The 19,149-nt window shown below is 30.9% G+C and overlaps 1 protein-coding gene across 1 annotated transcript; it reads left to right on the top strand.

Annotated features, from left to right (window-relative positions):
* The first annotated feature begins 8,742 nt into the window (after nt 1-8,742).
* Nucleotides 8,743-12,164, top strand: LOC120348719. The gene is made up of 4 exons (XM_039426993.1): nt 8,743-8,902; nt 9,967-10,190; nt 11,030-11,189; nt 11,670-12,164. The coding sequence occupies exons 1-4, from the start codon at nt 8,743-8,745 to the stop codon at nt 11,699-11,701; spliced, it is 576 nt and encodes a 191-aa protein (XP_039282927.1). The 3' UTR covers nt 11,702-12,164.
* The last annotated feature ends 6,985 nt before the right edge of the window (nt 12,165-19,149 follow it).

The following is a 19,149-nucleotide window of genomic DNA, read 5'->3' as shown; positions in this document are numbered from 1 at the left end:
CTCACTCAATCTATTCATTTACTAATTAATTAATTTATCTACTTATTTATCTATTTATGTATTCATTTATCATCAATTTATTTATTTATTTGTTATTTCAATGTTCTTATTGAATTCATGAATCATGAGATTCGGGTTGATTTTGTGAATGAATTTCTGAAATTTGTGTGAGATGACAAATCATTATTTGTTAATAGTAATTGGATATGAAAAGGGTTTTAATTAAAGATAAAAGAGAAACTAAATCAATTGCGATAGAAAGAGAGAGGTTCGCCATGTTACAGTACAAGAATAATAGAAGTCATAAATATTATTATGTAAGTCAGTAATAATAGATGAAAATTAATGATTGATAGTATGTAAAATATATTATATTCTGTGGTGATTTTTCTTGTTGGATGTATTTTTATCTTCAAATATTTTATTAAAAATCCAATTCCATCTAGATTATTCTGAGAATAAACAAAAATTATACGTGTTTATTTGTTGACTACAATGTCAAGATAAATGATAATATTGTTGGATATAATGTAAGGGCTCCAGTCTTATATTAGTTCTCTGTGTCCAGAACCCCTTATTAGTAGTTAAATATTACCTATAGCAATAAGTGTGTTTTTTTCTCCATTAAAAACCAATGTCTCTTTGTAGTCTGCTCTCTTGTTATCATTATTATTTTGTTGATCGATGATTATTTTGTATATCTGTTCTTCCTTTTTGTTAAAATCTTGAAAAATGAAAAAGATAAAAACTATGTTTGTCTTCTAAGACGTCTTATTATTTTTACATTCTCCTTCTGAACAACTATTCTAATACGGTACTTTCTTTAAAATAGTGTTCAATATCAGCAATAATCGTTACCATACATAGTAATGTTCAAGAGCCTGTAAGGAACTGAAAGTTTTTCAAAATGTTGATAGCTTTGGGCACTGAAGATGCCTAACAATCTATGATGATGTCCACGGTACAATAATTTATTTTTGAGCATATCAGTTGAATATGAAACTCCAACATCAATCAATTGATTGTACCCTTTTTTTACAATCACTCCGTGATGAATAGAAGATTTCAACGTAGACAATGTTGAGTTGAATTGGAATTATTTTGAGGGTGCACTACTCCAATTCGGAATCACACATGTATTCATCATTCAATTAATCTATTCAAGGCTCTAATATGGAAATCCGTTCAGTCCCTATATACGAAGCATAGTACTCATTATTCGACAATTGTTTACGAGAACTAATAGCGGACCGTTATGATCGACCTTCCTGTCCAAATAGAAACGCATATAGACTAGTGGCCGGCCCACTGAGAAGGAGTCGCGCATAAAATGTGGTATTGATCTTTGAATTCCGCAACTTGTAATTGTGATGTGAATCCATAGAATTCCATAGTTTACTCTGTATGGGTGAATAATTTAGAATCAAAATTGAGAATCCCTAAACTATTATTAATTTTTCCCAAACTATAAATTTACAGCATTTAATTTGGATTTTCGTTTAATAATAATTATTATGAATAGTTAGATCCACGATATAATGATACTGTTTGATTAACATTAGTTTTGCTATTCTTTCTCATCATTCGACAAGTCATATCTACCTTTTCTACCTCCGCAACGTTGCCAGATCGTTGTTTTAATGTAGAAAAATAATAAATTTACAAAATATTTTATCTCAATTATGAAAGTTTATTATTAAGTGACACAAGACAAACCTAATATGATATCTGTGATTCACAGGTAAATATACCAAAGTTGTCAATTATGAAAAAAATGTAAAGATTTACATGTTAATTTACATCCATAAGCGTTTGGTTTCAAGCAAAAATTGAAAAATCTGGTGTGGCGCACTCACACAACTTTCCTTGCCGTTATGAAAATTGATCACCTGACGCTAGTGTTCACGCGCATCTCAAGTCTAATTATAAACAAAGATCTGAGCCAGCTGGTGACAGGAAAATAACGCTGGAGACATACGAGGTCTGCTATCTCTTCATAGTGAATCATTTAATAGAATCAACAGTTGCCAACAGTTTGCAATTGGATATTCACATTTTCTCGAATTTTGAGCTTATTTTCAATTTTAGGTGACAATTTTACCGAACATTAATTGTAGGTAGAGATTTACATTTTCAATCTTTTCCACTGAACATTTTATGTTTAAATTGTATCTGAAGTCTGATAATTGGGAATCTAAAATCAAACACACACACACTCACACTCACACACACACACACACACACACACTCACACACACACTCACACTCACACACACACACACACACTCACACACACACTCACACTCACACACACACACACACACACACACACACACACACACACACACACACACACACACACACACACACACACACACACACACACACACACACACACACACACACACTCACACACACACACTCACACACACACACACTCTCCTAAATAGGTTGGATAGCATTTCACACCTATTAACCTACAGGAAGTTATCGGCTCCAAAATGGTAGATTCTTGATAAACTATGAATGGATCTATCGCCTATGAATGAGAAATCCAGTTTTCAGAGCAAACCAACTTATAATCTTCAGAAGAATTTTGGCAATATACAACACAAATCCACAAAACAATACCTTAAGGTGCATACAGACTTTCATTCCGCTCCAAGACCGAACGTCACTCCAGCAGAGCGATTGATGATCGACCGGCGAGCAACAATGGTTCGACCGGGGAACGCGAGAAGATCTACCATCTTCCGTAACGTTCATGATCGGTGCGAGTAGAGAGCGGAGGCGGAGCGATTGCTGTGCGATGGTGGTACGTGGGCGGTACGAGGGAGGGGCGGGTTGGAAGCACGAGTATGTGTATGCAGCTTAACACACTTGTGCATCTAACATCATTACAAGCTAAATACTTATCCATTTATATAGTTGAAAAACAATGGCTATAGGCTTGTAGATACACAAAACAATTTTATACAAAATTAGAACACCATAAAACTGTTCAAAACTCAATTTAAAACATTAAAAATTCACTTAAACAGAAAAATATTCAGAGAACACAAAACCAGAACACATAGCCAGCCACCATTTTTTAGAGAGAGCCTGACAAGTACAGAGTTAAGCCCCACCTCAAAACCAGTGTCGATGTCATGAACACGTCACCGATATTAAATTCCAAAAAATTATAAATTACAAGTTTAGAATTTACATTTTACATTTGTTCTCAATAAAACTTTATTTCGAAACTGTTATTTTAAATTTATATATCCTCTATATTTATAATGATCTATTTATCTGTTAATTCTGTCAACTCAGTTTCGGTGATACCATGTAATGTGCAACATAATTATTTACGATAAAATCTCAGTTAAAAAGTTGTCCGCATATCGATTACTCTGATATTTACTATCAAGTTTTATAGATCTCGAATTGAAGATTCGATTTTAATCGAGAAAAAATGTAATATTACAAATACCCCCCTCTTGACATAAAAAATTTTACTGTTTGAAAATTTAAAGAAAAAAAATCACATTGAAACAAATGGAAATTGTTGAAATTAAATTTGAGAACAGTAACAATTTTTCTACAAAAACATTACATGTCATCCTATAATATTGAAAATTATTATAAAAATTCATCAATAGCATTTGTTATACGTTTCCAAACAATATTTCAAAGTATTGAATATCAAAATTACTTTTGATTTAGCTTTATAATTTTAAGGAAAATATCTGAACGGAAAGTTTAATATATATAAAGAATAGTTTTTGAAATTGCACATAAATTTAATAGATAGAAAAATTCAATTTTTCATTGCATAAAAAAAATTTAGTATGTTGAATAAAAAGAAATTTTTTTTTAAATGAATTGTTACATTTAATTTTCACATAAAATTTCAATAAATCAAAATATGTTCATTTCTTTCACTATTGATGCGGTTGATTTTATTGATGCAAATTTTGGACTGATCCGAATACTCGTGGTGTTGGGCTGATACTTGTAGTCGACTGATGCATACCAAACTCGATACAGGTGACATCTCAGTTAGCATTGCCTCATGCTTGTAGTAGATGGCTGCATACCAAACTCAATACAGGTGACATCTCAGTTAGCATTGCCTCATGCTTGTAGTAGATGGCTGCATACCAAACTCGATACAGGTGACATCTCACTTAGCATTGCCTCATGCTTGTAGTAGACGGCTGCATACCAAACTCGATACAGGTGACATCTCAGTTAGCATTGCCTCATGTTTGTAGTAGACGGCTGCATACCAAACTCAATACAGAGTCACGTAAATTTTGTATCATATTATTATACAATGTACATTTCAGGCTTGAAATGACAATGTAATTTGTTTTTTGGAAAAGAGATAGATGCTGCATACAGGATTAACTTAGGTGAGGATTAATTTAGGTAAGGTTTGGTTTTTTGATATTTTCAGCTTTCAAGGTTTAGAGTTCTGCATACAGGAATAATTTAGGAGAGGATTTTTTGAATCAATTCTTTCATGATACTGTGACTGTTATTCTGAATTCAAAGTTGTGAATGTGAACATGGATGGCAATTACCTCCAGGTAATGTGGTAGTGTTGAAGTTTGAGTTACATGGTCAGCAATAGGCGTTGGTATTGTCATTGGCATATGCATTGGTGTCGGCATTGACGTTGACATTGTCGTAGGCATTGGCATCAACATTGGCGCAGGCATTGGCATCAGCGCAGGCATTGGCGTAGACATCAACGTAGATATTGGCATTTGCATCGGTACAGGCATCGGCGTAAACATCAACGTAGATATTGGCATTGGCATTGGTGTAGACATCAGAGCAGATATTGGCGTTGATATTGGCATAGGCATCAGCGTAGATATTGGCATAGTTACCGGTGTAGATATTGGCGTAGATATTGGCGTTGGCATTGACATTGGCGCAGGCATTGGCGTAGACATCGGTGTAGTTATTGGCGTTGACATTGGCATCGACATTGGCGCAGGCATTGGCGTAGACATCAGTGTAGATATCGGCGTAGTTGTTGGCAATGGCATTGGTGTAGTTATTGGTGTAGATATTGGTTTAGTTATTGGTGTAGATATTGGCATAGATATTGGCGTAGTTATTGGTGTAGATATTGGCGTTGATAGTCAATTAATAAGTCACACTATTTCGAAAATCACCCAAATGTTCTTAACACTCTTCATGGCGTTCACTTGTTGTTGATTTCGAGATTCACGTGATAATTATTTAGATGTTAATGTCCACACTGTACCTGTTATCTTAAAATGCTTATAAACTGAAAAGAAAATTTTGATTAGGCTACCAATACAATCTAATACACATGAAAATTATTTCTAAGTATATAATCAATATAAAAATGAAATTTGTTAACATCTTATTTTACAGTCAGCAATACATAAATTGTGAAATTTGAAGACATCAATTACAAAATTTTAATAAAAAAATAATTTATTTTCCATTTATCCACTGTTCAAATATTTTATGAAAAGCAAATTATTCAATATTATTAATCATCGTTTGTCGGATACTATAGTTTATTTCGACTTTTCAATGTTCTAAACACAAACTACATTTCATGACAAAACTTTACTATCAATCATTAAACAATAAATCATTCAAAACATCAATAATATTTTGCTTCAAAGGCAATCAATATTCATAAGTAATCATCTGCATCTATGGCAATCAACATTATTAATCATTATTTTGCATCTATGTCAATCAGCATGAGTAACCAACACAAAAAATATTATCTCATTACTGCCTCTCTAAGTCATAACCTCTGTTATTCCTTCTTTAGGCAATAATGGGTTTCCATCTCAAAAAACAATCACATACCAGCAAAATTCTAATCAACAAACCCCACTAAAAATTCTACATACACTCCAGCATCTATTTCAAACGATAATCAATCATATCAAAATTTATAGAACAAACAGTTTTTTTAAATTTAGAAAAAGACATCAATTACAAAAACTTTAGAGAAATTTTCACCTTTAACTCATTTCAATTAATAATATGACAAGACGTTTTTATTTAATGAAAACATTATTATTCAAGTTAACTTTCATTTATATTGAACATCTCATATTTATGGCAACACAATTCATTGATACTTTCAAATTTTGAAGTTTTATTATTATAACAAAAGAATTTATACATAAGATTAAATTTCAGCATGTTCTAGATTGAACAATTTATTTTTTAAATAATTTCAGAATTTGAAGACTGTATAATAAGTACAAACTATTTCAAGATTACAATACAAAGACGATCAAGATGGATAATGGGTAAATAAGTTCCCTAAAAAATACAAATAAAAGAGAAAAAGAAAATTGGGTAAATAAATTTCCTAAATAATACAAGGAAGAGAAAGATTAATTAGAGCCTATCCTACATGTCAGTACTAAACTTTCATAAGGAAGTATATTTAATGAAATATACTACTATGGAATTTTGTAGATTCCAAATATGACTCTAATTTGTTATAACTGTGAGCTAATTACATATGGCTTATGGCACGATATGCAATGAAAGATGAGAAAATGGGAAATAATTTGCTCTGAAAAACCTAGTTACCTAATATGATACCTGACAAAAAATAGACATAATTAAAATATGTAATACATGATGAAAAAATATACTGCAAGCAAACAATTATTTACACTACAATAGATAGATTTTAGAAAAGTTAAGTTTTATCAACAATTTAAAGATTAGGAAAATAAGCTACTATTTTAACTTCCAAAATTATTTCAGAAAAAAATACAAATTTAAATGACTATGGACAAGATTGGTTAAGATATGCTTCATAGAAGAAATTTACTGAACATTACACAAAGACAGGAAAGAATCAAAATTTGAACCGATTAAGGGCCAAGAAAAATAGGCTACAGGAAAGAAAAAAGACACAATTATGGACTCTTATCATACACTGCGTAGCGATTATGCTATTCTGAATCCCGGCATAACACAGGATTCCTAATCATAACATAGTGCCGGGGAATACCCTTTCATCATGTGATTCACTGTCATCATCTTGTAAGTAAGCAACTTGAAACAACCTTTGAATACTAACACATCAATGGTGACTTTGTGCTTTGTTTTCTTCAAGAACATGATTTTATTCATGGGTTCATTTGTTTCAACAAAGCCATTTTGCTTACAAAAGTCAGTCATGTTCACTAGATAATGCTTTGCATACACTTTTTTAATTTTTAGTTGAAAGTTGAATTCATCAACTTGATACAAAGCAAGTTTCATTTTGTTTACATTGTTCCTAACCTCTACAGAAACCTGTCTCATGTAAACATTCACTTTATTTACTGTTTTCCTAACTATCAATTTCCCAGGTAGCACACATCAGTGGGCTTCTGTAGGATTATTGTCGACATTGTTGGGAAAGGTAGGGAAGTGGTTGGTTGGCATTGTAGCGGTTGGGCCAATGTAAAGTTTGTTGGCATATAAGATGTAGGAAAGCCCAACAATAGTAGCTATTGGCCCTACTTCAGTTATTATTGGCAATTCCAACAATTGATAAAATTGACAAGTAATACTAGAGACTTGTTTTAAAAAAACCATACTTGATGTAAATTTGGATATAGAATCTCTAACACAATCAAATTTCAAGTTATTTGATCTCATGATGGGAAATCCAACAGGAGTGGTGTTGGCCCAATCGAAACCACAGTTGAATTCCCCAACCCAGAGCTTGAATTCTGATTAATCAGCATTAAGTAATAAAGATGTAATAAATAAAGTAGTAAATCAGCTTTGATTAATAAAGTTCTTTAATAATTGAAATATTGAAAATGATAATTGGAAAATAATATTAGTGGTTGGACTAGCCAACCAAAGTGACATGCCGGCCTACTATAATAATGTATAATAAAACAGATTATAGGCCGGCATGTCACTTTGGTTGGCTAACCCAACAATACTTTTTTCACTTTTTTTCAATTATCATTTTGATAGTCATTAAAGAACTTGAAAACAAATCAAAAGTACAAAAGGAGTTTTTTTATAAACCAATAATTAGTGGGTGAAAATGCAGAGGCAAAATATATAGAAATTGTATTTTCATGAAATTTGAAAAAATGATAAATTATTATTTTGTAATTCTACTTAAAATATACCTTATCCTAGAAAATCATTGAATTTTAATCATAAATAGCCAAGAAATTGCATTTTTAAGTTGAAAACATGCTTCATTCATTAGAAGTCTATCTTTCATTGAAGTTATCAGCTTGCTGGAAGCTTCCACATTTTCATTTTTCTATTTTCAATCATATTTTGTTAAACATGAACTTTTAATACACTTCAAAAACAATATTTTCCAATGTGGAATCATAGGAATATGTAGTTACTCTATTAATTTTAGCATTTTAATATGAAAAAGTATCAAAGAAATATAAGCTTTTGTACTTAAAAATTCGCGGTATTTGTGGATTAGAGTAGCAAACTTATCGAAAGATAAATATCGATACCATATCAGATGAATTGTTTAACAACACAGAATCGATAGTTTGAAACTGATACTATTGATGATAATCATAAGCCAGTTGCATAATAAATATTATGGAAATTTGTATAATTGATTATCAATGAATTGGCCTATCATATTCATCATCAGTCTTATTTAAATAGCTCAACTCATTGGAATGATAATAATTTATGCAATATTATCAGAACAGGAATTTAATACACAACTTAATATGAATATTGATTATGGACCAAAAATATCAATACTTGAAATTATCGATATTTGATAATATCGATATTAAAATACTCATCGATCTTCGTTGCTGTTTGCCTGTTTCCTACTTTGTTCATTTGTACATTTTTGATTTTTCTCAAATCCGGTTCTGCTGGATTATTCAACAAAAAGGTGAGATATTTAAATTGTAGTCTTTTACATTTAATCTTTATAAAATACCTATACTCTCTTGTTTCTTAAGTATGGTAGATTTTACTGAACTATTGTTGCTGCTTAAAAACAACCTATGGATTTTCTACTCACCTTTTATAACCTATAATTAATTTTTCCTCGTGTTACACTAACTTACTCATGTATTTCAATATATTCATAATATTATGCTGATTTCTGTTTCTCACTTTTTCAATAAATAATTACTTATACCATTACGAGATAAATTATAACATTCTAATAAATAATATAATGTATTCTGATCTCTGTAAATGCAACCTCAGAACTGCCGCTTTCTGTGACTAGCTATGTTTACACCAGAGTTAATTAAACAATTGTCAATAACTTTTATATAATAAGTTATGTAATATATAGGTTTATATAATAATAAGTTAATCACAAAAGTTATTAACATTATTTTGTGTTATTAACTTTGGTGTAAACATGGCTTAAACTGACATAGCCTAACCTAACTAAAACTTGAGACTTCTCCATTATTCTTTCCAGAGACATTCCTGCATAAGAGATCAAATGTTTATTCTTGCCATACTCACTTATTTATCAAACATTTCATGAATGAGTTATAATATTGAAAAGTATACTGGTATTAATGCTTCAAGGCACTTGAAGCATTAAGTTAATGTCTGATTGGTGTTATGAGTCTTAAGTTAAGTAGAATAGTTTTTTATTGTTCTGGACAGAATGTTTGTTTTTATTTTTTTGTTTGTTTTTTTTATTAATATTAACTAATTTCTATATCAATTTCAATAGGTTACTAATATTAAATTAATATTTCTCATAAATATTGAGCAATTTTAATTTTATTTTCAATTCTACTCTGTTATTCTCTCATTATAATGCACATTGAAATTTCATCATAAATAAATGATGAAGTGGAATTGATTACATGATACCAGTTCCATTTGTTGTTACGCCATAATCTAGTGAACGGCTTACCATAGAGATTGTAAATATTTGATAACTATTAAAAGAAGGAAGACTATTAAACAAAATCTCTTTTCCAGGATTGAATGTGGTTGCAAATCGCATTGCGAAATTGGAATTGGAAATTGTCAAATTGAAAGAATATTTGGAAAATATTCTTCCTCAAATAGCTGGACTAAACAAGCAACAACCTTCTACCGAAACATTGACAACAACCTCAATTCCTCCTCTCCCCTGTAATGAGAAGGAGGAAGTAGAGAATCTCGAAGTGTGGCTGGAATCTGAGCAAAACCAAAACCTCCTAGTAAGTAGTCTGTAGTAGTAAGTAGTAATAAAGTATATAAAGTAATAAAGTAGTAGTATAAGTAGTAAGTAGTAGAAAAATGTATTTCAAACACTCATCCTTACTATCTCTTATATTAATAGCTTGATGTGCCGCACAGTGAGTAGGTGGTGGAAGATTATGAACATACAGTGTCCCATAACACTTGGTTGTAATGTGACACAATTTGTAAGAGCCGTCAACCTTGGACTTTACATTATATCTCCAACAAAAATTATTACATGGATTAATTATTAATAAAATTATCATGAAAGTTTTCTTATATTGACCTTGGTTTCTGATATAATAGCGTATAGATTTTTTTAATATTTCTAAAATAGACCCACTCACTGTCATTGAATACTTAATCACTCTAAAACCACTCATCCAATTCAAATTATGAGGTAATTTTTTTAAAGAGTTGAAAATTTCACATTTATTTCATGTCTCTTATTTTTAAGCAACATCTATTGGTGACCAAAGTTGAAATTAATACATACTCAATGATAGTTGCTATTATTTATACTTTTTTTAACTGTATTAAATAACTTGAATAATATTGTAATAATAATAGATAATTCTCTTTCCTACTTGCATTACAGTTTACTTACTTTTGAGTTGCAGACACGTTTCAAACTCTGGTGCTCATCTTCAATGCTTGTAGCACAACTTGTAGCTCAAAGCACTGAAGATGAGCACCAGAGATCAAAACGCGTTTGCAACTCAATAATGAATGAGCTGTGAGTAGAAAAGTGAATTACATGAGTTCACCTTTTCTAATTTTGTTATTAATGTGAATTAATCAGTGTGTTCATTTTCAGGTTCAATATCTTGGTCGGGTAGGGGGCAAAACAGTAGATTATGTTGTCAGAAAAACACTAGCTCCATTATTCTCAAACAAAATGGCACAATCTTATAATTGGACGGGAAAAAATGGCAAGAATGCTTTGCTTCAGTTGAGAATTAAAGACATAATTTTCCGTAAGTATGATTTTTCCCAATGACACATAGAACTTGAATTTCTCTCTATAAATAACGGCACTATTGCTGGGTTCCACCAACATAATAATAATAAAAGGTTCCACCAACATTATCGTGTTAGTTCTCTTGAATTTGAACTCACTTAAATACTAGTTAAGTATTAATTTAATATTTCCTTCACATTTCAACAGAATGTATCATGGATACTAGAGAATACATGGTGAGGATCATGAGCATGTTGCACAGTAGATTGATAGGATTTTGATGTTTCATTACACCACAAGAAATGACACCATAAAAGGCTGTGTCTGCGGACTAGCTGCTATGTGTGGCAGGCTTTATGCTCAATATTGGTCTGGCACATTCTTCCATTTACAGTAATACAATAGATACCAGTTGTTCTATGTTTAACTTACTTTAATCCTCTAGTGTTAAGAATTAACAAAAATATCAGTGAGTCATCTTATTATTCTATTACAGGCGTTGTTTGCAATAATAAGCAGACCGAATAAGGAAGTGAGTACAACATAATTGAAAAGGCCAAAAGTTGGTTTCGATTTGCCAAAGATCGTGATGGAGGACGGGAGGAGAGACATAAGAGTAAAGCTAATTGAGTTGAAACAAAGTCTGTGTAAGCAAATGTATCTCTAAAATATTAGTTTATTCAGAAGTTTGGCTGAAAACTATGAAAGCTATGTTTACATGTGTGGTATAAAGCTATGTTATACAGAGGGGTGCAAAAGTAGGTATACAGTAATTAAATATGTTAAAAAATAAGTAGGTTTATTTCTACAAAAACTAAACTTTTACAATCTATTTTAAGAGCATTAAGAAACAGAAATCAACTCTTAAAAGTGTTGTACTTCACCAATACACTGTGATATTACATTTTTTCTCGATTAAAATCAAATCTTCAATTCAAGATCTATAAAACTTGATAGTAAATATCAGAGTAATCGATATGCGGACAACTTTTTGACTGAGAATTTATCGTAAATAATTGTGTTGCATTCCATGGTATCACCGAAACAGAGAAACAGAATTAATAAAAAATTATAAATATAGAGGATATATAAATTTAAAATAACAGTTTCGAAATAAAGTTTTATTGAGAACAAATGTAAAATGTAAATTCTAAACTTGTAATTTATAATTTTTTGGAATTTAATATTGGTGACGTGTTCATGAAGTCATCACTGATTTTGAGGTGTGGTTTTTGCTCTGACTTGTTTGGTCTTCTCTAAAAATGATGGCTGGCTATGTGTTCTAATTTTGTGCTCTCTGAATATTTTTCTGTTTAATTGAAATTTTAATGTTTTAAATTGAGTTTTGAACAGTTGTATGGTGTTCTAAGTTTGTAAATTTTGATTTGTGTGTGTTTACAAGCCTATAGCCATTGTTTTCATATATATTATTTTATCAAGAAAACTGTTAATTTTATTGAAAAAATGAACATAACTAATATTGTAGTCCGTAATGTAACGAATCGAATGGCATATAAAAGAACTGTTTCCGATCAATGGTTACAGAGATAATTTATTTCCCGTGTTTACCTGCATTTTTCATGTTTTAGGGGGTTGGGGCGGAAAGCTCCAAGGGGATTTTTTGGGAGAATGACCCTCTGGGAGGGTTCTATCGATGGTGGGAAATCCAGCTTTTATTTAATTTCCAGATCGAAACTGCTTTTTTGGACCTTCATTGACTGGGCTAATTCCAGAGATCATCCCACCTTTGATATTAGATGTAGAACGGTCAGTGGTTACAATGCTCCCCTGTTTAGGTCTCTTCGATTATACAATAGGCTTAATAATGCATTAGATTTTTTTGATTCAGACAGTGTGTTCAGGGGGACTTGAATAAGATTTATGTTTGTTGAGTTTTGTCTTTTTTTTTTTCTTTCCTATGTATTACATAATATATTAGTGTTTTTATTTATAAGTTTCATATTTGCAAAGTTTCCATAATTCTCTTTTCTTTGTTTCTTTTTTCTTTTCTTCTTGAATTCTTCAGTATTAGTTACATACTTAGTTCTTCTTCTTTTATCTGCTATACTATAAGTTTCATATTTGAAAGGTTTTCTATTTATTTTTTTTGTATTTTGTTTTTTCTAAAACTCAATAGTATATTAGTTAAGTTATTCTATTTTCATTTCAATGTATTGTATTTTCAAATTGTATGCTCAATGTGTGTTATGAGGGCAATAATGGGATTCAGTTCCTGGTGCCCTCAAATATGTAAATTTTCAAATAAATAAATAAATAAAATGAGACCATATCATGAAAGTCAACTGTTGAAGTGATTGAGTCAACTCACTTAAGATTCATGCAAATTCACATTAGAATGATCCCACTTTAATATTCATGATACTAAAGTTGAAAACATGATGAATCAGCTACAATGAATGTTATACAAAGTATTATCAATGTACTCTTATGTATGAATGGATTTCCATGGAAGAAAGAATCAGTGGATTGGCTGCTTTTAAACTTTTGAACAAGTAAATAGAAATGTACGATAAGTGATAGGCTATGCCAAGGATTCCAGAATAGGCAACAGATCCATGGATGCCAGATTCAGAAAATTCTGAATCAACTTAATTTGGAATTTTATCTTTAATTGCAGCAAGTAAGAGCAAAAATAACATGATCACCGGTAATTTGATAATGTCAATGGGAAATATTAGTTGCCAATGAATAAAGTCGAGGTCGACTCTCAAGCCCCACCCAATAATCCACAAAATTTCGTTGCAATTAGGCTACTATTCTACAGATCACTTTCAACACTTCAATTATTCAATGATTTGACCCTATAATTTACATGCTGATAATTTACAAGTTGTGGTCTAATTTATTCATTTGATACCAGTAAAGCATCTAGATAAAATGCTAACAGCAGGTTTGTAATATAAAAATTTGAGCTAAGTCTCATCTTTGAGATAATTTAAGAGCAAAAATTGGTCTTCTAAGTTCCACTCCACTTTTCACAGTTTATTCAGAAAAAATTTCTTGAGTATTATAGTATAATAATGGTTTCACTACTCATCACTGGTAGCTTACCTCACGTATATTCAGTATATTCTTTTAATGGAAGGGATTCTTCAGTTGTTATCGAAACCGACTCTTAATCCAAGCATTTTCTCATTAGAGGTGTAATATTACATTTTTTCTCACATTTGAATCGAATCTTCAATTCGAGATCTATGGAACTTTATAGTAAATATCAGAGTCATCAATAGACGGACAAACTTTTTGACAGAGAATTTATTATCGTAAATGTTTGTTGCATTGTTCCATGGTGTCACCGAGGCAGGGTTAACAAAATTACTAGATAAATGGTTTATTTAAATCGAGATATATATAAAAATTTAAAATAATAGTTTCAAAATAAAGTTTTATTGAGAACAGATGTAGAATGTGAATTCTAAACTTGTAAGTTATAATATTTTGGTGACGTGTCTGTAATGTTGGAGGCGTTGGCTCTCTGACTTGTAACTTAGGTTTTTTCCTGTTAGGCCCTCTCTAGAAAAATGGCTGGCTAGGAGTGTTGTTGTAAAATTTTGCTCTGAATCATTTTCGTTTATTAATGTTTTAAATTGAGTTTTATACAAATTTTTGTGTTCTATTTTGTTAAGATTTAGTTAATTTGTGTCTTCAAGCCAATAGCCACTGTTTTTCAACTGTAAACTAGATAAGTATTTTAGTTCGTAGTTACTCTAAAAATAATTAGGCTTAAGATATAGTTCTTTGTGTATTTGTATAAATTCATCTGAAGATTATAAGTTAATTTGCTCTGAAAACTGGATTTCTCATTCATAGGCAATAGATCCATTCACAATTTATCAAGAATCTATTTCATTGGAGCCGACAACTATCCTTAGGTTGATAGGTGTTAAATGCTATTCCAACCGTTTAAGGAAAAATTGGTAGCACGGCAAATGTTACCCCTGTGGTGGGACCGAATTACAAAATAAATATGTCCCAAATGGTACACCATGAAATCCCTGGTTATGAAAAATTATTGGTAGGATAGATATCTTGATAGGTTATGAGTGGTGTACTGCTGAATGGGAAATCGGTTCAAGAGAGATCAAGTTTTAATGAATAGATATCATTGCATATTACAAAATGGCAAACATTAAAGATGATCTGAATCTTATAGCATTCTTAACACAAAAGTTTGATGATTTGAAACAAGATCAAAGTGCTAGGTTTGATGAGATGAAGCAAGAATTTGCTAGCATTAGACTAGAGCAGGTTAGTATAAACCTTCTATTGAAAAATGCACATGAAACATTGAAAGATAATCATGAAGATAGTAATGTTAAGATACAGGATCAACTCATTCAAGTTTCTGACACTGTAGGCCTAGTTACTGTTGTTGAAAAAGTCAACCTTAGTGAGATAGTACAATTGAATAAAGAAGTAGGTAGGGAGTTGTCTTCACTGAAAGTCAACTATCATGAAAGTAATATTGCTACATTGAAGGTTAGGAAAACTATAAACAAAGTGAATGATTACATGAGACAGGTTTCTATGGAGGTTAGGAATAATGTAAACAAAATGAATGTTGCTTTGAGTCAAGTTGATGAGTTCAACTTTCAACTGAGAATTGAAAAGGTGTATGCAATGCATTCTCAAGTGAACATGACTAACTTTTGTGAGCAAAATGGCTTTGTTGAAACAAATGAACCCATGAATAAAATCATGTTCTTGAAGAAAACAAAGCATAAAGTCTCCATTGATGTGTTAGTATTCAAAGGTTGTTTCAAGTTGCTTACTTACAAAATGATGACAGTGAATCACATGATGAAAGGGTATTCCCCAACACACAATGATTAGGAATCCTGTGTTATGCCGGGATTCAGAATAGCATAATCGCTACACAGTGTATGGTAAGAGTCCATAATTGTGTCTTTTTTCTTTCCTGTAGCCTATTTTCTTGGCCCTTAATCTTTTCAATTTTCGATTCTTTCCTGTCTTTGTGTAATATTCAGTAAATTTCTTCTATGATGCATATCTTAACCAATCTTGTCCATAGTCATTTAAATTTGTATTCTTCTGAAATAATATTAGAAGTTAAAATAGCTTATTTTCCTAATCTTTAAATTGTTGATAAAACTTAACTTTTCTAAAATCTATCCACTGTAGTGTAAAGAATTGTTTGCTTGTGATATATTTTTTCATCATGTATCACTTATGTGAAGTGTATCAATTTTGTGTGTATTGTTTTAGGGAACTTATTACCCATTATTAATCTTTCTCTTCTTTGTATTGTTTTAGGGAATTTATTTACCCAGTTTTCTTTTTCTCTTTTTTGTATTTTTAGGGAACTTATTTACCCATTATTCATCTTGATCATCTTTGTATTATAATCTTGAAATGTTTGTACTTATTATACAGTCTTTAAATTATAAATTATGTTATTATAATAAATAAACTTAAAAATTTGAAAGTATTAATGAATTCTGTAGCCATATATATGTGATGTATTAATGAAAGTTAGCTTGAATAATAATGTTTTTATTGAATAAAAACGTTTTGTTATATTATTAATTGAAATAAGTTTTTTGTGATTGATATCTTTTTCAAAATTTTTAAAACTGTTTGTTCTATAAATTTTGATATGATTGATTATCGTTTGAAATGGATGCTGGAGTGTATGTAGAATTTTTAGTGGGGTTTGTTGATTAGAATTTTGCTGGTATGTGATTGTTTTTTGAGATGGAAACCCATTATTGCCTAAAGAAGGAATAACAGAGGTTATGACTTAGAGAGGCAGTAATGAGATAATATTTTTTGTGTTGATTAATAATGTTGATTGCCATAGATGCAAAATAATGATAATGTTGATTGCCATAGATGCAAAAATAATGATTAATAATGTTGATTGCCATAGATGCAGATTACTTATGAATATTGTTTGCCTTTGAAGCAAAATATTATTGATGTTTTGAATGATTTCTTGTTTAATGATTGATAGTAAAGTTTTGTCATGAAATGTAGCTTGTGTTCAGAACATTGAAAAGTCGAAATAAACTATAGTATCCAACAAACGATGATTAACAATATTAAATAATTTGCTTTTTATACAATTTTTGAACAAAATTAAAACTAAATAATTTTGAAACCCTGAATGATAAATCATAAATGTGAAATGAACTTGCTATAAATGCTATAAATGAAATGTTATATTAAATGATAATGAAATGCAGATATATTATGAAATGATTGTGAATAGAAGACCAATTGTCTGAAATTATTGAAATATGTATTGAAATTAATTTTTGTTGTGATGATCTGATGTTTTTTACAATTTTGATAATGATACAGGGTGTTATGAAATTCTATTTCTATTTTGAAGAATGGATTAAATTTAGATATTTGAACAGTGAATAGATGAAAATGAATTTTTTTAAATTTATCATTGATATGTCCATATTTCACAATTTATGTATTGCTGACTGTATAATAAGATGTTAACAAATTTCAATGTCATATATATTTAAAAATAATTTTCATGTGTATTAGATTGTATTGATAGCCTAATCAAGTTTTTCTTTTTAGTTTATAAGCATTTTAAGATAACAGGTACAGCACAGACATTAACATTGAAATAGTTATCATGTGAATCTCGAAATCAGCAACAAGTGAACGCCATGAAGAGTGTTAAGAACATTTGGGTGATTTTCGAACTAGTGTGACATATCTACGCCAATATCTACACCAATAACTACGCCAAAATCTACGCTGATGCCTACACTAATAACTACGCCAATGCCTGCGCCAATGCCAAAATCTGCGCCAATGCTGATGCCAATAGCTACGCCAATGCCTGCGCCAACGCTGATGCCAACAACAAAAATATACGCCAATGCCAATAGCTACGCCAATGCCTGCGCCAATGCCAAAATCTGCGCCAATGCTGATGCCTACACTAATAACTACGCCAATATCAACACTAATAACTACGCCAAAATGCCAAAATCTACGCCGATGCCTGTGCTGATGTCAATGCCTGCGCCAATGCCAATAGCTACGCCAATGCCTGCGCCAATGCCAAAATCCGCGCCAATGCTGATGCCAATACCAATAGCTACGCCAATGCCTGCGCCAATGCTGATGCCAACAACAAAAATCAACGCCGATGCCTGCGCCAATGCCAATGCCAATGCCTGCGCCAATGCCAATGCCTGCGCCAATGCCAGTATCAACGCCGATGCCAAAGCAGTATGCAGCCGTCTACTACAAACATGAGGCAATGCTAACTGAGATGTCACCTGTATCGAGTTTGGTATGCAGCCGTCTACTACAAGCATGAGGCAATGCTAACTGAGATGTCACCTGTATCGAGTTTGATATGCATCAGTCGACTACAAGTATCAGCCCAACACTACGTGCATCCAGATCAGCCCAACACTAACGTCATCACATTGGAGTCACACTTAACTGAAAATCATACTGAGTGCCTTAACGGACTGTTTTCCAAAATGTGCATCAATAAAATCAACCGCGTCAATAGTGAAAGAAATGAACATTTTTTGATTTATTGAAATTTTATGTGAAAATTAAATGTAACAATTCATCAATTCATTTAAAAAAAAAATAATAATAAAAATAATAAATTTTTCATTCAACATACTAATTTTTTTTTTTTTGCAATAAAAAATTGAATTTTTCTATCTATTAAATTTATGTGCAATTTCAAAAAACTATTCTTTACATATTAAACTTTCTGTTGAGATATTTTCCTTTAAATTATAAAGCTAAATCAAAAGTAATTTTGATATTCTATACTTTGAAATATTGTTTGGAAACATATAACAAATGCTATTGATGAATTTTTATAATAATTTTCAATTATAGGATGACATGTAATGTTTTTCTAGAAAAAATTGTTACTGTTCTCAAATTTAAATTTCAACAATTTTCATTAGGGTCAATGTAAATTTTTTCTTTAAATT

The sequence above is a fragment of the Nilaparvata lugens genome, chromosome 4 (genome assembly GCF_014356525.2).
Source record: "Nilaparvata lugens isolate BPH chromosome 4, ASM1435652v1, whole genome shotgun sequence".
NCBI classification, from domain to species: Eukaryota; Metazoa; Arthropoda; class Insecta; order Hemiptera; family Delphacidae; genus Nilaparvata; species Nilaparvata lugens.
This window is presented reverse-complemented; position numbering and strand designations above follow the sequence as displayed.